Source organism: Lepidochelys kempii, chromosome 1 (genome assembly GCF_965140265.1).
Source record: "Lepidochelys kempii isolate rLepKem1 chromosome 1, rLepKem1.hap2, whole genome shotgun sequence".
Classification (NCBI taxonomy): domain Eukaryota; kingdom Metazoa; phylum Chordata; order Testudines; family Cheloniidae; genus Lepidochelys; species Lepidochelys kempii.
In genome coordinates this window covers 217,514,028-217,534,020 of record NC_133256.1, presented here as the reverse complement: position 1 = coordinate 217,534,020, position 19,993 = coordinate 217,514,028, and the positions used below count along the sequence as shown (strand labels likewise).

General features: G+C 48.5%; 1 protein-coding gene across 6 annotated transcripts in view; it reads right to left on the bottom strand.

Moving 5' to 3' along the window:
* Nucleotides 1-4,577: 4,577 nt before the first annotated feature.
* TEAD4 (TEA domain transcription factor 4) overlaps nucleotides 4,578-19,993 on the bottom strand; it is a 58,892-nt gene continuing 43,476 nt past the window's right edge. For 4 of the 6 annotated variants that reach the window (XM_073314109.1, XM_073314119.1, XM_073314128.1 and 1 more), the window contains 3 exons: nucleotides 11,837-11,977; nucleotides 9,916-10,068; nucleotides 4,579-4,812 (listed from right to left, as the gene is read on the bottom strand). In XM_073314109.1, coding sequence (XP_073170210.1) covers nucleotides 4,699-4,812; nucleotides 9,916-10,068; nucleotides 11,837-11,977 — 408 coding nt within the window. In that variant the 3' untranslated portion in view covers nucleotides 4,579-4,698. Of the gene's footprint in view, nucleotides 4,813-9,915; nucleotides 10,069-11,836; nucleotides 11,978-19,993 lie in introns of all 6 variants that reach the window. The other 2 variants (XM_073314138.1, XM_073314158.1) reach the window with 2 other exon arrangements.

Here is a 19,993-nt window from a genome sequence, read left to right as displayed (position 1 = left end):
GTGGCTAGCAGCACCAGCCCTGCATAAACCTTGTGCTTATCTGAGCTCAGGGACTGGGACTGTGAGCAGCACCTGCAACAGGGGACACAAAAAGGGGGAAAGGGTTCTTTTCCCCTTGCATGCCATGCAGGAACTAGCCACAATCCAGCCCTAAGTAGGAGGGCCCAAATAAGATGACAATCCCTGGGATCAGTAACATGCTCCTGTGCTTTGAGGTCTGGTTTGAGGTCTTTTGCAGAGGGTGGGTTCTTCATCCTCAGCAGTACAACACATCTATTGAGCTGGTCACACTGCAAGGTGTATTAACTTACTCTACTGTTACCATATTGCATATTGGGGTCTGGAGGGAACTGCAGTTTAGTCATTTTGTGTGTGTGTGTGCGCCCCTAAACATATAGAAAATACCTCCTTCCTCCATACACTGGCTTTCGCATTGTGTGCCGTCCTGATAAACTGCTAATGTACCGTTCAGCTGCCATCTGTCCTTGTTTTTTAAGGACATTTTAAAATCATATTTCAAATCTAACCTTTCAATCTATTCTCCAGGTTCCAGTCTAGTGCTTCAATGGGGTTAAAGTCACTATTCATAGCTCAGAAGCATTGGTGTCCCTATATCTGCACTGTTGGGGATACCTCCTTTAGTACCATCTGCAGATTTAATTACCATGCTGTTTGCTCCCTCTTCCAGCTCATTAATCATGCTGTTACATGAGAGTAGACCTAACATTGATCTCCTCAGTACCCACCCTTCCCATGGTTAATATATTGCCATTTATCATGCCCCTTAATTACGGGTCTTCAGCAAGTTTTTCAGATAACTTCTAATATCCAAGCAAATTTGAATTGATCTTTCACATCACATTTTGTGAGGTCTGGTAGCAAAACTTTACTACAATCAAGGTACATTAGAGCTACTGCATTCTTTTTGCCCACTATTTGAGTAATTTGGTTAAAAAAACCTGATCAGCTTTGACTGATTTATTTGATTTGAGCAATTGATTCTTGCTGCTTATTTCTCCTCATTGCTTTGTTCTTTGGATACTTTGAGACTTTCTCTCCATGATTATTGTTAACCTACTAGGGCTTGAAGCTACTTGCTCAAGAATGAGAGAAAAGGCAAATCAATGAAAAACAAGATTGCAGCTAAAAACACCTGTTAGCTAAGAGGGGGGAAAAAACAGCCTACAAAATTCAGTTACTAAAATGGCTACTTTAGGGCTGCAGCTGCTTATCTCCCACAGATTTAAAGAACTAGCTCCCACATGGGCTTGCTGGGAAAGGTGAGCGCAAAACCATAGTAGAGGTCACTAGTAGTAGTAATCAAGCAAGTTATAAAGAAAGTAGTAGCTATTTAGAAACTATTGAATTACTATTTTTCTGAGGGCTAAGGACAGGGTGGAAAACAATTCTAGGTTTTTCATACTGGCAGCTGGCCATGTTTGCAACAATTGTGTGCTTTTAAACTTCCACTGATGTTACTGTATGTTTCTAAATGCTTAAGGTCTGCCTTAAGTTTTCCCATCTTTGCTGCTGACTTGCTGTGGGATCGTTGGAAAGTCCCTTAAGTAAGTAGATAAGACATGCAACACAAACTTACTGCAGTTTAATTAAAGTGGTGTTTTTAACCTGATTTAGTTAAACTGGTTTGAGTTTGGGTGCAGATGCTTTTATTGCAGCTTAGCTTAATCTGTTTTTTTAAAACATAAGAGCATCTACACCCAAACTTGTGCCAATGTAATTAAATCAGTTTAAAACACATCTTTACTTAAACAACTACAAGGTTGTGTAGACTAGGCCTCAGTTTCTTTACCTATAATATGGGGATTATAATATTTACCTACTTCACTAGGTTAGATTTAGCTGGTTACTGCTTTTAAAGCACTCTGAGAGCTTCACAATAGCACAGGCCCACCCCAGTAAGTAGAAGAGTTTAATGACAACTCCTCTATGCCCATCGTACATTTTGAATTTTAAGGCGTGACCCCTTAGTGCTGCTGTTTCCCCTCCCACTTTTTGTCTGTCTTGTCTGCTCAGACTGTAAGCTCTTAGGTATTTGTACAGCACCTACCACAGTGGGGTTCCAGTCTCAGCTGGGGCCCATAGACCTACTGTAATACAAATTTGTAGTGATGATAAAGTGTCAGTAACCCTGGCTTTGCTTAGCAGCTCAACAGTTTCTTTTTCAAAGCAAACTCCACTGTCCTTTCTTCTGAACTTCTTCTCACATCCCTGCCCCTCAGAATCCTGTGTGCAAATACGAACTTGTAGATGCCAGCATCTTCCAGAAGATTTTCTACTGTTCCTAGCACACATTCAGCCCCACTGGTGCCAACAACAGGGAGAGTGATGGTATGGACATTACAGAATCATAGAATAGAATAATAAAATATTAGGGTTGGAAGGGACCTCAGGAGGTCATTCAGTCCAACCCCCTGTTCAAAGCAGGACCAACACCAACTAAATCATCCCAGCCAGGGCTGTGTCAAGCCTGACCTTAAAAACCTCTAAGGATGGAGATTCTACCACCTCCCTAGGTAACCCATTCCAGTGCTTCACCACCCTCCTAGTTGGCTGTGGACATTTTAATTTACAATTTAGTGGGGACCTGCTCTAAGGTTTTAACGATCACGTCCCTAGGTGACGTGATGGTTAAAACACCAGAGAACGTTCTCCCATTACTGCTGCACCAATGGGAGATTTTGAGGCCAATGTTAGTGCAGACACAGCCTTAAGGACTTTGTGCTTGAGTATCAGCTGCCTCCTGATCCATTCAGAAATGCAGGTGTGTGGTGTTCATAGACCAGCTGAATGAGTCAAACGAAGGAGAAAGCTTCTATTTACGCACACAGTGCCATTGGCTGTTGTTCTTCAGTTGAGCTCATTCACCCTCAGGCAGTGTCAGCTGGCAATTAGTGAAAGGCAATCTAGAAAGAAACTTTTGTGAATGTCACAGGGCCTGGTGGAATAGGCTAGATTTTGCAATATTCCAGAACGTGGTGCAGACTCCCTTAAAACACAGGCTGGAAATGCCACAGAAAGCCCTTGTGTCACTGCTCCGGATATAGCTAGGGCAGTGCCCTACCTCTGTAGTGCTCAGCAGCTGCTGCCCAAGCAACACTGATGCCGTGCAGACCCTGGGTCAGGTCACTTTGGTTTCCCATGTGCTCCTGTTGGCTAGAACACAGTAGTTTTCCATATGCCAAGAGTCTGATGGATGGAAGTGTATGAAACAAATGTGTAAGATACTACGGTCTTTTGTTATTTTTCAAGAAAGAGTTGATGTTAATAGCACCTGTAAAATGTGTTCTGAGGCACTTTGCCTGGACATCTGATACCCCACTCCCCAACAGCAGCGCAAACGTCTCTTCCAATACCTCACAGCTAGACCTGTCTCGCTGATTCTTCTCCGACAAGGGACTCCATCACAATGGTATCGTGGGGCTCCATGTTTATCATCGCTCACTGAAGCCAGGGCACATGGCAGTTTACAAGGGGAGAAGAGATTTCTCCAGCTGCCTGCTCCGCAAACTCAGCTGGGTCTCTGAAAGCCCAGCTGGGTTTTAATTCTTCTCAAGCATCATCACCAATAATAAGGAGCTGGCTGGACAAATTGTGCCCTCAGTGACCTGTGTGCAACCCCACTGCCTGGAATGAAACAAGGGTAACTGATTGGGGCTTAGTAACCATAGTTTTGCTGGTGCACGAGAAGGGTCAGACTCCTGCTCCTTGAGCTGTACTGGCTGTGCAGGGCAAACAGGAGTGAAAAGAAGAAAGATCTTATCTCAGTCCGAACAGCCAGCAGATGTGACTCTGAACGCACACGGGGAGCAGATCTACTGAGTACAAAGACGGGGTTTTACACATTCACTTTTCTGAGCAGAGCTGCACTTCAAAGGAAAGAAAACATCTCAGAAAGAAGAAAGTGTCATTCACACAACCCCAGCTTGGTAGGGTAGCTTTACTTCCCTTAGTACTGTATAGAAGACCTGAGCAAGCTTGGTGCTCAGACAAGCCTAATTAGAAGAAATGTGTGACTGTGCGTGTGCAAATGAGTCCACTTGCATATGTGATTATGTGTGTATGTGTCTGCTTGCACACATGCATTGCTGTGTGCATGCTTTTGCCTGGGCACGTCTATTGTGCACATCTCTATTCTTGCATCCATTTAACTGTGCAAATGTGTCTCTGGGCAAGTGTGCTGGCCTGGAGTGCACACGTGGACCTGGGAATACATACATGACTGTGTGTATGTGTACATGACCAGGCATGTGCATACATCGGACTCAACTTGTACTTGTGACCCAGTGCATGAGACTGTGTGCAAGCATGCAGGTGTACATCTGTGACTGTATGTCTGTGCACATGAGCGTGTGTATGATGTGCATCTGCATCCTATTATCCTTGAGCTGCTCGGCGGCTTGGTTGCCCCAAATAACATGGAACCCAAAGGGGCAGTTAACAGAGATTGGTGGTGTGGTGTGATGTTGTGTTTTCAATGTCTTTGTTTCAAGCCTTTTCCCCAATTACACAAGCCCATGACGCTGCACTATTTTACACTTGCAATCACAAACTAGCTCGAAGATTTTTTTCTGAAAATACACCATGTCTGCAGTTTATTTTTTGGATTGGTATTGGGGTTAGGCACGGGCGTTTCCCTCAGATATACATTCATGGAGGCAGTTCCTGGGCAGAGAATCTCTAGTCCTTCACCAGCCGGTAGATGTGATGCTGGGCACCATGTTCACTAGCTGACACCTCAAAAACATACGCTATGCACAGCAAGGTCTCTTGAGTGTCCCTGTTCGTCACAACCTAGACAGATGAGAAAAGAAAGCAAGTGCTATTTTTTCTGTCTCAACTTGTAAATATTCTAACACCTTTGAACGTATCCAGTGTTAAACATAATCCACAGAATGAACAACAGGAAAGATACACAGTTCAGCAATGACACCCCAAACTGGGGCTGTCTCCAAACACCAGTAATGAAACATCTGCTTGGTACCAACAGGGGGCGCTTTCTCACAACGTGAGGACTGAGATGCAGTGAAAGCACAGGAGGAGAAGCCTCCTCAGGACCATAAAGAATGGAAATATGTGGCCAGTGAATAATAAGCACTCACCAAGCAAGGGGGGGAAAGTCTTGTCGGGACTGGGAGCAGTGAGCAGCCGTGTGTCCTTGGAGCCAGCAGATGTCACTGTTCCCAGGGGTGACGAAGGGTGAATTACACTGAGAATTCCCCAGCACTGAGAGGGTGTTGAAGGGAAAGGTCTGCTGATGCCAGTGAAAGAGGGCTCTTAGTAGCTTGAGGAGTGCGGTAGGAGGGGACATCAAGACTTGGAGCCTAATTCACAGTTGAGATGTAAGCAAGGTGGCAGGTTTGTAGAAATTTTGGTGGTGCCCAGAACCCCCCCCCCCAACTCCGCCCCCCCACCTGCCTAAGGCTCTGGGAGGGAGTTTGGGTGTGGGGGGGGAGGTCTGGGGTGCAGGCCTTGGGCTGGGGATTGGTGTGCAGGAAGCGTGGAGGGTGCAGGCTCTGGGAGGGAGTTTGGGTGCTGGGTGCAGGCTCTGGGCTGAGGCAGCAGGTGGGGGTGCAAGAGGGGGTGAGGAGTGCAGGCTCTGGGACAGAGTTTGGGTGCTGGGTGCAGGCTCCAGGCTGGGGCAGGGGATGGGTGTGCAGGAGGGGGTGAGGGGTGCAGGCTCTGAGATGGAGTTTGGAGATGGGAGGGGGTGCGAAGGGAGGGGGTGCAGGCTTTGGGAGGCAGTTTGAGGGTGGGAGGGGGTGCAGGGGTGATGGCTGTGGGGTGGGGCTGGGGATGAGGGGTTCATGATGCAGGAGGGGGCTCAGGGCTGGGGCAGAAGGTTGGGGTGCAGGGGGTGAGGGCTCCGGCTGGGGGTGTGGGCTCGGGGGTGGGGCAGGGCTGGGGATGAGTTTTGGGTGCAGGCAGGCTGCCCCGGGGCTGGGGCCAGAGAGGAGGACGCCCCTCAGCCCTCTCCCCGCCGGCAGCAGTAGCTCTGGGGGAGGGGCCCCCCTCTCCCCTCTGGCAGCACACTCACCCCGTACCACTGTCACAGCATGTGATCCTAGGGCCCCATCTCAGATCCAGGAAGCCCCCTTGTCTCCCCTTTGGTGGGTGCCGGGGGGGGAGGGGGCAGCTTCCATCACATGTGCGCCTCCTCCCCTGTTGCTGCCCCTCACTGTAGCCTCACTGGGGGTGGGGGATGGAGCTGCCCCTTGCCCAGCGTAGGGCAGGAGCGGTGACTGTGGGCGGGGGACCCTCTGTTTGCTAGAGGGTCCCAATGGAAAAGGGAAGGGTCCGAGGCAGAAGGGCAGGGTCAGGGCACCCTGCCCTGGCATTAGCGGATGTCGGACACTAGGACCCTGCGGCGGCAGTTGATGCCAGAAGCCAGCAGAGTGGAGGCAGCATGGAGCTGCAGGGGAGAGTCAGGGACGCTCTTGGAGCCAGGGGAGGTGCGTGGGGGCAGCACGTGGGGGCAGCACGTGGGGGCCGGGGGACACTCGAGAGGGGTGCGGGGGGTGGGGATGGTGGTCAGCAGGCAGATCCTGGGGAGAGACCCGGCCCCAAACATTGGTGGAGCCGGGCCCCCGGGCCCTGAATATTGTTGGAGCCTGGGCACCATGGGCCCATACAACTTGCCACCCCTGGATGTAAGATCGACTCCCTTATACCTCCCAATGCTCACTTACTGGTGGATGAATGGGGGTAAGCAATGCGGAATGGGTTTAACTTACACACCAAGAAGATGTAAGCAAAAGGTGCCTGTGAGTTGCCTACTTGAATTTACACATTCGTACAGCCTCCTGCTTGTTACTTTTCTTACTACATCGACCCCTCCCCCATCCCAGCCCCTCAATAATCTCCGCTACGCTGCAAAATCACTCTCCTGCAGCCTGCGTGACTGATCGCTGACAGCGATTGTTGTATGCATCCCACAGTTCCCAGCACAGCTCCCTTACTGGCTGTGTTCTACAGCAGACCTTTGCCCCGTTCTGTCCTGCGTGAGGAGCCAGGAGGGGCAGAAGCTAAATCCTCACACTGGCAGATCATAGAATCATAGCCCTGGTCTACACTGGGAGGGGGGGGGGGGGGAATCGATCTAAGTTACGCAACTTCAGCTACGTGAATAACATAGCTGAAGTCGACGTACTTAGACCTACTCACCGCGGCGTCTTCACTACGGTGAGTTGACTGCTGCTGCTCCCCCATCGACTCTGCTGCGCCTCTCGCCGAGCTGGTGTACAGGAGTTGACGGGAGAGCGCTCGGGGGTCGATTTATCACGTCTAGACTAGCCGCGATAAATCAACCTCCCCGCTGGATCAATTGCTGCCCGCCGATCCAGCGGGCAGTGTAGACATACCCATAGAATATCAGGGTTGGAAGGGACCTCAGGAGGTCATCTAGTCCAACCCCCTGCTCAAAGCAGGACCAATCCCCAATTAAATCATCCCAGCCAGGGCTTTGTCAAGCCTGACCTTAAAAACCTCTGAGGAAGGAGATTCCACCACCTCCCTAGGTAACCCATTCCAGTGCTTCACCACCCTCCTAGTGAAAAAGTTTTTCCTAATATCCAACCTAAACCTTCCCCACTGTAACTTGAGACCGTTACTCCTTGATCTGTCAAGGATGTCACAGTACTCCAGGCTGATCTGCTATCAGACCAATTGTGGGCCTGTACCTTACGAGGAGCATGGCCACCCTTGGAGACAATGCTCCAGGAGGGAAGGAGCTCATTTGTTAATTTGTGAATTTTTTAGCTGATTTTGTTGTGTTCTATTTTATTTTCATGCCTTATGCTTACCTTTGTGGCTGAACTAACCATTGCCCTCTGTCCGGGATTCAGAGATGGGAACTGGCCAGGCCCAAGTCTGGAAGCGGGCATCCAAGTGCTCCAGGGAGGTAGCAGCCAGCTAGACTCCCGTAGCCTCAGAGACCCACATTCAGAAGTGTTGCATAAGGCAGAGCATGCATTACATGATGGTACGTAAGAGACTACGTCTAGAGGGACTCTAAGCTGGTGAAAACCACAGGAGGGGGCTGGAAGAATTTATTGAGACTTGTCTCTATTTGGCCCCGGGAGCCAAAGGGTTAAAACACCTTGTACCACGAGAGACCCCTCACACCCAAGTGGAAGAAGGTGGGGAGGGTAGAAAATTCTCAGACTGTACGCTAGGAGCCAAGGCTGTAGGATTACCAGTGCAGGATGTGAAAGGCTTTGCTGGCCTACGTGAGATATAGCTGTCTGTGGTGGGAGGTGGGGGAGTACCTACGATTATTCAGACTGTAAAACCCCATGGGAAGGAGGGCAAGTGCATCTGTAGATGTACAGGGACACTGGAGAAGGCGATGGAAGGAGGTGCGCTGGAAAGCATTTACAAGTGCTCGTCAGCATGAACTATGGCGCACAGACCTCGTCCCTCTCCACTGCCCCACCTCCCTTCTCTGCTCATTTTCATCTATAACAAAACTTGGCATTTACTCAGCAAGCACCTTTCCTCCAAGGATCTAAAAGCTCGATACAACTGTGAAGGACTAAAGCTTCACAAGGCCCTGTGAGGTAGAGAAATGGCATTAACCCTGTCCTACAGATAAGGAAAATAAGCTACGGAGGGGTGATGTGACTTGACCAAGGTCACAGGATTTCCAGGGCAAAGCCAGGAACAAAATCCAGGCCTCCAGATTCACAATCTTGGGCATTAGCCACAGGAGCATCCTTCACAGATGTAGTGAGTGAGAATCCATGCTGTGCCTTAAAGAGGCACAGCACAGAGCTCACAGTCCAGAGTGGCTTTAAACCACCCTTGCATCCTCCTAATTCTTGGCTGCGCCAGGGGCTGGAAAGGGCCCAAGTGTAATTTGGACAGCTCTGGGAGCCTAAGCTCTGGCAACCTCCCAACCCAGGGCTTGCCTTATGGGCTGCAGTGCTGCATGGAATCTCTGCAGCAACAGGCCCCTTCCTGTCCCGCTGTTTATGCCAGGATTTGGGATGGGTCCTGGGAAGGCAGCTTTATGGCTGTCTTCAGCAGTGCATGAACTGGAGTAATCTTCACAACCAGGGCTTTTAGGGTTTTTTTATGATGCGCTGGCCCTCTTAAATGGTGTAAAGGGGCCAGAGCAGGGACAATTATTTCACCCTCTGTCTATTGTTGGTACTGGAGTTCCCAGCACAGCTCCCTTAGTGGCTGTGTTCTACAGCAGACCTTTGCCCCGTTCTGTCCTCTGTGAGGAGCCAGGAGGGTCAGAAGCTAAATCCTCACGCTGGCAGATCATAGAATCATAGCCCTGGTCTACACTGTGTGGGGGGGAATCGATCTAAGTTACGCAACTTCAGCTACGTGAATAACGTAGCTGAAGTCGACGTACTTAGACCTACTCACCGCGGCGTCTTCACTACGGTGAGTTGACTGCTGCTGCTCCCCCATCGACTCTGCTGCACCTCTCGCCGAGCTGGTGTACAGGAGTTGACGGGAGAGCGCTCGGGGGTTGATTTATCACGTCTAGACTAGCCGCGATAAATCAACCCAGAGTAAAGGGGCCAGAGCAGGGACAATTATTTCACCCTCTGTCTATTGTTGGTACTGGAGTCTTCTTTATTGCAACTTCTGCCTTCACATCTGGCACAACTTTTTGGCGTCATCTACTCTCCCTTTTCAAACCTTCTTCATCTCTCCTTTCTCTCCATTGCCCGTGCCTCTCATTCTTCTCCCTGGGTTCCTGATCCTATTTATCTGAATAACTGCACTCTGCGTAGCTCTGTAAGGGGTGCTGAGACGCAACTGACACTAAATAAAATTAACTATTGAGCTGTATGTGGAAAACTTTGACTCGCAGCTGGGGACTCTTGGATATGGCTTAAATATTTCAAGGCAACAATAAAAACAATTCAGTGCCCCCACCTGTAAAATAGTAAAGTTCTCCAGCACGCTGTTCATCATGTATTTCTCTGGGAGATGTTTGAGTTTATGGATGAAATTAATCATGTATTCACATAGAGGGGAGCGGTGGATGCGATAGGAATAGTGTCCATTTTCATAGTGAGCATACTCCGTCTATAGTGTAAAAGAGAAAAGGTGCACACAGGGTCACCACTGTTTTTATTAATGTTACTGATAGTTAAAATAATAATAACCGCATGCATTTTCACATCGCTTTACTAACATTAGTTCATTCATCATTCCTTACAATCATCCACTCTGAAGTAACTTTCCTTGAGCTCTCAAATTTCTCCTGCTTTGATTATTTAAAGAAAAGCAAAGGAACATATCTACTGTGGTAATATCTACTGTGGTAATAACAGTTTGCACTATTATAGCACCTTCGAGCTAAGGACCTCAGGGTGCTCTGCTGCTATTAATGATTTAAGCTTCCCAATGCCTCTGTGAGATAGCTCAGTAGCATTATTCCTGTTTCACTGATGGAGAAACTGAGGCACCCAGAGGTTGTGACTTGTCTGAGATCACACAGGAAGGCAACGGCACATCTAGGAATATACACCCTGAGTCCCAGTCCAATTCTCTACCTACCAGACCATGCTGCCCAGATTAGCAAATGGGGATTAAACATTTGTGGAACTCTTTCATTACTATCACATTTTAGCTCCAGTATAGAATCATAGAATATCAGGGTTGGAAGGGACCTCAGGAGGTCATCTAGTCCAACCCCCTGCTCACAGCAGGACCAATCCCCAATTTTTGCCCCAGATCCCTAAATGGCCCCCTCAAGGATTGAACTCACAACCCTGGGTTTAGCAGGCCAATGCTCAAACCCCCTGAGCTATCCCTCCCCCCTAACATGTACATGTAAACTTCCCCCAAACTGAAGTGACATGGGAGTTTATCACTTCTTAGCAACCCTCTGCATTCCCCATATGCCTTCATCTTGTTTTCCCATTAGAATCCTATCTCCTCCCCCAAGTGCCGGCACCCCCATCGCAACAGTAATTCAGAGGAGGAGGAGGTGCTGCTTCTTCTCCCCTCTTTTGAGATTGCCATGAGGCTCCCAATCTCTGCTGAGCCCCGAGCAGTGGGATGGCCCCTAGCCAGAGATTTGCTTTTGATTTCAGCAGACACGGTGAAGAGCAGCCGTTCTTGCTGCACTTTTAAAAAAAGTGTAGCACCTATTCCTGTCAGAGCTTGCGGTTATATGAGGAGCAGAAGGGATTGGCCTAGACACTCACCCTGGGTGGGTGGCATTATCTGTCAGTAAAGGTTTATCTTTGTAAACATATGGGTTAGAAACTTCCTTTGTCTATATATTCTATCTTTGTTGAGAATCATCCTGCAGGCCAGCTGAACACACTGAGCAGGCAAGAGCCATGTGTTTAAAAATCCCGACTCAAGCCCCATAAAAATCACAAAAGACTGGCTTAAAAATCATGAGTCTATAAAAATAATAATAAATGTGGGGATCTTTCTATTTGCCTTCTAGTTTGTAAGCCCCAAGAGGTCACATTTTCAAGCTTTTCTCCTCAACTATGAGGGCTGGGAACTTCATTGTTTAAAACAATGAAAGCTGAGTCTCTCTCAATCACTGGACTCCAGGAGCTGGCACTTTAAGAAAAACACCAAATATTGCAAGACATGTGATAAAATTGTGTGAGGGGGCAACACTACAGGCAGGATCAGGCCCATCCCTGCATGTCTGACACACTGCACTAGACCGATGCTTCCTGATTTTCAATCCTTTTCCAAGCCACCTCCCTGACAAGGGGATACTTTCTGCCCTCAGAGGCACGGGTGGGGTTTGTAAGGACATGCAAGGGCTGAATTGCACCCCAGAGTACTCTGCACTCAGGGCTCTGCTGCCTTCTCTTCCTACCTCCACTTTCTCCACCACCTGCTTTCCGAAGGAGCACACCTTAGTGGAGCAAGTAATGATCATGTTTTCTGGGCTTTCGTATTGGCTGGAAACACCATAGAAAGATCTGGATTCATCTTCAATGTTGGTGTTCAAATCAGCCTGCAGGAAAAAAGACAAGGATAGTAGGCAATTCCCAAGTAGCTCATTAGTTTTGGGTCACTGGCATCACACACACCACTCAAGGAAAGAGTTCTCCTCTGGCCTTGGGCTTTTGTTTTTGGGGGTCAGGGAGAGGGGAAATCACGCTGCCAAAGCAGATCAACATGTGTGCCCAAGAAGTGGAGGAAATCTGGGCATGGGACACCTTTTCAAATTTGGGTGCCTAAAGTTACGCATCTAAATTCTAATTTTGACATTTAAATCCCTATTTAGGGTCTTGAAATAGGTATTTGTGGGCTTAAGTTAGGTGCACAAGCTATCGTTAGGGCTAAGTTTGAAGATGTGGTGCTACACCACTACCACCAGGGGTCACACTAGCCTGATATTCTATCCTGAACAAGGAAAAGAAAAGTTTACAGGTGCCTTGCAAAAAACAAAGCAACAGAAAAAGGCATTTAGTTTATTCAACTTCATGAAATAAGAGAACAGAGAGCCCCAAATTCCTCAGTGCCTGATGTGACCAGGTGCTAATTTACTATATTACCTTTCCTTCGATTCCTATGGGCTGGTTCAATCTGTACTACCCCCCTGCAAGGTTAAGGGAAATAGGGAAGAAAATCTCTTTCTGCTTCTGGGACAGTGGACTCTATGGCCCTGTTGACAGTGCGACAAGAACCAGCATACTAGGAACACAGTTCTAGCATGGTTTTCCTGACTGCCAGCAGAGACTTTTATCCAAGAACCTGGTTATGGAACCATGCTCTACACTAGACACTGGGAGAGCCCACTGTGCAGCGCAGCTAGTGGGATTCTCAGAAAAAACTTCATGTCCACATTGGTCAGAGAAACCTGCTAGATCCTGTTAAGAAAATCCAAATAATCCCAGAAATATAGGGCAGGAAGGGACCTCATGAGGTCAGCTAGTGCATCTCCCCATGCTGAGGTAGGATTAAAATACCTAGACCGTCCCTGAGAGGTGTATGCCTAACCTCTTCTTGCTATCCAAGGATTGGGATCCCACAGCCTCTCCAGTGCTTAACTACTTTTACAGTTGGAAAGTTTTTCCTAACATCCAACCTAAATCTCCTTTGCTGCAAACTCAGCTGATTATTTCTTGTCCTACCCTTGGTGCTGGTGGACATGGAGAACAATTGATCACCGTCCTCCTTACACCATGTTTAAACAGAGCTAGAGCGAAGGTGGGATCACAGCGCTGACAGACCCTTAGTATTGGAACAAAGTCAGCAGGTTCTTCCATGACTGCTGTGGCCAAGCCCAGATATAGGGAGACTCTGCACTGGCTGTGTTAGTCAGGCTAGGAGTTAGAGAGCCAAGAACCTGGTCTGTCTGCATGTACGGCAAGCACAATAAAGAATCCTTGTCCTGTTCATCACAGGTCCCATCTCTCCTCGACCAGGAGAGGTGTTACGTGAATCTTTCTCTGGGGCCCCCCGCAAGAGATAGTGGTACCACTTTATTATCATTTCCAGGAAGTTACAGTTTTAGCTCCAGAATCGGAAGCCTGGGAGCACAAGCTGGCCGGGGCCGACAAGGACTCTGCGCTACACAAGTGACCAGCAGGTGTTGATCCCCACCAAACGCTGGAGCCAACGCCACAGATGAATTCATCGCTTTGCCAGTGGTGACACTAACAACATTAGCAGGAAGCCATGTAGAAACGTACAGCATTTCAATCCAATCTAATTCCCCTGCCGGTTAACGTGCTGCTGCAGGCACATGGAGGGCAAGGAGAAGGAGGAAATGCAATCAACCCTACCATTTATTTCACCAAGTCCAATTTCCATTTCCCACTTAGCACGTCAGCTCCATTGTCCCATCCCTGCTGCCTCCCTCTGCATCTGCACAGGCTGCAACGTGCTGCGTGCAATGGGTACCTGGAGGAAATGGGCGCCTTCAGGAAACCTGTTGGGCTCAGGTAGATACATGATGCCATTGAAAGCTGAGCCAGCAAGCCACTGAAATCCAATCACCACTCATTTTCCCAGAGCACATGTCGCAAGTTCAGAGCAACTGCCCCTGTATTTCCCCTTAGTGGTCCAGCAAAGGCACCCATGCACAGGCTTCCAGCTCCCCGGCCGACGCCTTTCTGGATGGAGACTCCCGTCTCTCTCCCTCCTGACCAGAGTATGTCCAGGCTGCACAGCTCCCTGCCTGCACTGTGTGATTCCCAGCACAGATAGGCTGCCCAAGGACACCTCCTCGCTTTCTCCTCAGAGACGGTTAACAGGTGTAATTGCTACGGTTATAAGGTACCACAGTCAGCACTTCTTAAACAAGCTTACTTTATTCTTAAGGTAAAAAGCATATTAAGAAAACATATCAGAAAGAACAAAAGAACCCCTACACATGCTAATAAGCTTACCAGAGTTAACCCCAACTCTAACATAGATTATGGCAGGAGCAGTCCTTCAAAGCCCCACCCCAGGGGTTTCTTTGTGGTTACAAGTTCATCACAGCTTCAGCATAAAACAAGCTTATGGGACCTTAGTAGGCCAGGTCCTTCCAACCCAACCCATAAGCAGTGGTTCTCAGACCCCCTAAAAAATGTCAAATGGAGGTACAGACCCCTTTGGAAATCTATTGTCAGTACATATGGTTGAATTCTGTTCAGTCAATTTTCAGTCTAAGTCTTTTGCGGACCCCTCAGACATAGCTCCGCGGACCAAACCACTGCCCTAAGGATTGGGGCCCTCCATGGACCGGGGTCCTGTCCATTTGCTGGATCAGGAAAAAGGCCCTGAGCCAGTTTAAAACCAGGCTATTTACCCAAACCCTTCCTTTGTCTGTCAATCCCTGGAGAATCCAGTTTGAACTAGCATATGCGCATCTTTCCAGGGAGATGGCTTCGCTGGAGATGTCACAACCTGGGGGAATTTGCCTAATCACCCCCTGCTTTATCCGTCCCATGGAAATACATATAATTTCACAACAACACCTACACCACTGCATTTTTAATACAATGGACCCTAAAGGTATTAACCCTACGTCCGTGAGGTCTACCTTAACTCAGTAAAGCAGGGGTGACCAAACCATGGCTCGCGAGCTGCATGCGGCTCTTTTACAGTTAAAGTGTGGCTCATGGAGCCTGCTCCCCTCCCCCCTCGCCACACACATTCTCCACCTACCAGACTGGGGCAGGTAGAGCTCAGGGCTTCTGCCCTGTGGCGGGGTGGTGGGTCTCAGGGCTTCAGCCTCTTAGGAGGTGCCTGCTGGGGCAACGGGACTGACGCCCCGAGCCCCAGCAGGCATGGCCCGCAGGGCTGAAGCCACGAGCTCTGGCAGACGTGTCCGGCTCTCAAACTTCTGAAGATTATCATATGCAGCTCAGAGGATCAGTAAGTTTGGCCACCCCTGCAATAAAGTTTATCTTAATTCCATAAGGTTTATTCAGGATATTATCCATCTGTCACAGCACATACTCAGGACCAAATAACAGATGGGTTTATGGCAGGCTTTGATGAAGTAAGTACAGTGGCTACAGGTCTGAATTCTAGCCTAGCAGCTGTAGTCTCCAGCCACAATCCCAGGTGGACAAAGATCAATTCAGTGAAAAAAAATCTATATTAGTAGAACAGGAAGGTTGCATAGTTGGGCACTCAAGAGTCAAGAAATGTCAGAGTTAAGAATATGCAACCATTGCTCTGCCCCATTTAAGTGTGCTTTGCAATACAGCCTTTAGCTACAGCCGCCGACCAGTCCTCAAATTATACAACATAACTGCATACAGTTATTACCAAAGCCTTAAAGAGACATAGCATCTTTAAATGCTTCTTTATTCTTCTATATGTTATGTAACTCATTTCATTGTCAGAATGGTCTGTCTTATTTTGAGAGACTCCAATGTTTTATAAGCTACAGTCTCTTCTCTCTAAAGGATTGGGCAGATCTTCAGCTAATGTAAATCAGCATAGCTTCACTGAAGCCAAAGGAACTACTCCAACTTACACCAGCTATGGATCTGTCCCTAATGTCTTAATAACGTTGTCAGTACCTATGTTCTACGCTTTCAACAGGATACTTTGGTTTTCCTGTGGCAGTTGATACAATTCTGCACGGTGTTTTATCAGTGTATTAGCTCACCTGCTGTTTCTTTAACATATGAGGCTGTCTTGGCCCTGATCCTGCAAACACTGACACATGTGAGTAATTTTCACACCTGAGTAGTCCCATTGAGCAAGAGGAGTAAAGGATCCGGGCTTAACTGTGTGCATTCTGGACTTTGTGGCTATGTAGCATAGGTGATCAAAAAAAGATGTGGGGTTGTTTCAAAATCAGATTTTACAATGTTTTCTCTAGAAAAATTAGCAAGCATTTTATCCAGAAAACCTCAGAGAAACTGAATTATTTCTTGACCAGTAATTGTGGTAGAATTTTTGGGAAACAAAGTCAGTCACTGAGAGGTGAAACAGAAGGATTGCAGTCCCACTTTAAATAAAAAGCTCCACACAACCTTAACTAAGAAGTCACTGCAGGTGCCTCCATAGTTGGCAACTCACCTATGAAAAGGTCAGGGCTTAAACACCTGTTTAACACCTAGTTAATCCACATTAAACTATTTGGCACTAGGTAAATTTATGTTAATGCTGTTCCAATAAAGCAGGGAGCATTACCATTCAGTAACATTAAGCCCATGTCTACACTATTAGTAGCATAGCCCCAATGCTGTAGCTATGCCAGCATAACCCTGTAGTATAAATGCAGCCGACAGCATTTTTCCACTGCTGTAGAAAACCACCTCTCTGAGGGATGGTGGCTAGGTCAACAGAAGCATCCTTCCACTGACCTAGCTGCATCTGCACCAGAACTTGGTTGGCATAGCTATGGGTTTTTCACACCTCTGAGCTCCGTAGCTATGTCAAACTACATTTTAAATGCAGACCAGGCCTCATCCAAACCCGTTTCCTGGGAACCATCCTGATATGCCATGTCCCAATGAAGTAACCACCTATAATCCAGTGATATTTTATGTTTATTCAGCGCCTTTCAATCCCAAGCACGTTGCATATTACAGCTGGGATTTTTCATAGAGGCGTTTGGCAGTTAAGCACCCAACTCCCATTGAAAATCAATAGGAGTTGGGCACCTATCTATGTTAGTCACCTTTGAACCTCCCGGCCAGTGTTCCCTCTAATTTTTCCCACCCACGTGCGGAATGAATTTTGTTATGTGCACCACTATGAAGGTGATGTGTCAGGGGTGGGGCCGAGAGGTTCGGAGTGTGGGAGGAGGCTCAGGGCTGGGGCAGAGGGTTGCGTGCAGGGGGGAGGGCTCTGGGGTGGGGCCAGAGATGAGAGGTTTAGGGCTGGGGCAGAGGGTTGGGGTGCAGATGTGTGAGGGCTCCGGCTGGGGGTGCGGGCACTGGGGTGGGGCTCAGGATGAGGAGTTTGGGGTGCAGGACGGTGCTCTGGGGCTACGGCGGGGAGAGAGGACTCCACCCAGCTTTCTCTCCCCACAGCAACACCTGGGCTGGGGAGGAGAGGTGCCTCTCCCTGCCGTGGCAGCTCCGGGGCTGGGGCCACGGGGTAGGCGCTGTGACGTTGCACTCCATAATGCTTTATAGAACTATGCTTATAAGTGTCAATATGACGTAACTGGAATATGTTTTATGCTAGATATGCCATGTAACATGTCTTTGCAAAGGTTATGTTCTACTGCATATATTAATCCTATTCATACGCATGTATCATTTTTATATCTGAAGTTATGAGCGTTGGCTCTATGCTTGTATTTAAAGTGCTTGCTGCTCCCAGAGCCTGCATCCAACACCCGCTTCCCTCACTCTGAACCCCTCGGCCCCAGCCTGGAGCCCCCTCCTGCACCCCAACCCCCTCATCTCTGGCCCCACCTTAGAGTTCATACATCCAGCGAGAGCCCAAACCCCGTCCCGAAGCCCAACCTCCTGCCCCATCTTGGAGCCCCTTCCCACATCCCAAACCCCTCATCACCAGCTCCACCTCAGAGCCCACACCCCCAGCCAGAGCCCTCACCCCCTCCTGTACCCCAACCCCCTGCCCCAGCCTGGTGAAATTGAGTGAGAGCGGGGGAGTGACAGAGGAGAGGGATGGAGTTAGCAGGGGGCAGGGCCTTGGAGAAAGGGCGGGGGGCTGGGCAAGGGTGTTCGGTTTTGTGCAGTTAGAAAGTTGGCAACCCTATCCCCAGCACAGCTGCTCTCGGGTACCTCACCCAGCTGCAGGAAGCTCCGCGGCTGCTGCCTTCAGCGCCCAGCTCTGACTATTTGACGATTTTAAAAATCCTATGACCATGAAATTGACCAAAATGGACCATGAATTTGGCAGGGCCCTACTCATTACATATTTCCCTCTTAGAAGGCAGGCCTATGGAATCCTGCATCAGCTGCAGCTTCCAGATGGTCGCCATGGTAGGTCCCATGCAAAACAATAGTCTGGCTTGGAGAAGGTAGAACTTGGGTCTTGGTGGCTAGATCCATATCTGAGAGGAAAGGGGGAGGATTTTGGCTAACCAAAGATAACAGAACGCATTTCCAGCCACTAGCGAGATCTGGGAATCCAGGAGCAGAGAAGAGTTCAACAAGACTGCAAGACTCCATGACACTTTGACAACTGGAGGACAGCTGCCCCTGCTCTTCGACACAGCTCCCTCTGCCAACACACAATTCCTACGCTTCTGAACGCACATGGCAAGCAAATTGGCTGGAAGAAGTGCATTTTTACAAAGCCCCTTGTTAGAATAGAACAGCTATTAAAAGTCAGTGCAGTCTTGCTAGGATTCCTTAGCCCAGGTGAAATTAACGGGGGTTCTCAGTCCCATCCTCAGTGAAAGGTGCAAACATCATAAAAATCTTCATCACTAATTGCTGCCTTGTTTGCTGTCTGCAATGGCAATTAGAGAGGCCAAGGACAGAATGGACTTAGAAACTGAATTGCCCTCTCATCCCTCCAGGCAGTACCTGCCAGGTCCAGATTTAAGGCACACTGGCGGGCTGGGCACCGTGCGTGGGGAAGCGTGCAGTGCTGCTGCTTTGTTCTGTGGGAAAGCAGATTATTTCAGTCTCCAGTCCTCCCCTCCAGCCCCTTCTATGAGTATTTCATTCACTTCATGAAAAGAAAGAACCAAACAATTTGATTGGTTTCTAGGCTTTCCTATTGCTGAGGTGAAGAGATTATTATGCTTATTTATCATCCGTTTAGGAAAAGTCTCCTATCAGCCCTTTGGGCAATTCCTCAGATGCACCTAGTTCTGAATCAGAATGCTCTGTGAACTTTAAATTAACCCTTGAGTGGCAGCAGGTGGTTTACCTCTGCAGACAGGTGCTTTGGACAGCTCTGGACTCCGACTGCCCACCTGGAACCCCTGGTCTCTCATCTGCATTCCATCTCCCTCCCTGTGTGGCCCCTGGACTCATACGCCATCCCCTGAAAGTTTTACACTGCGAGTGCTCCATTCCCATGGCGTGTGAAGACATAAGAACTCCCCCACCCCCCATGCTATTAATACACATGCCTGTAGCAGGATGTTCAGGGGGAGAGCCAAGTAACAGGTGCGAGAGATAACGTTACGCTGGAAAAGAGCAGGGCTGCCGCTGCCCATGTGTTAGGAGGGTAATGTCTCATATTCATTGTCCTGTGCTGGAATGCGCTCAGAGCATGGAGAAATGTCACGGAGCAGCTCTTCACAAGCTGTCGATCCAAGGCCAAGGGTCAGTTCATTGTCCCTCGGGCTCCAAAGGCCAAATTCATCAAAGGGGTGTGTGTGCTGGGAGCGCTCAAGTTTTAAACAAATTATATGTTTGACATCTGAAAACTAAAAAACTAATGAATGAATATGGGCACAGATCTGTCTCACTAGAGCCAGCCATTGCTGGTAATGGCCAAAATCCCCAAACTTGGGTGTTTTAAGTTAGGCATCGAATCCTTGCAAGCTCTTTGGGGCAGGAACTGTTGTTTTCTTCTGTGTTTGGACAGTACCTAGCACACTGGTCTATCACTGGGGTTTCTGGGTGCTACAGCAATAGAA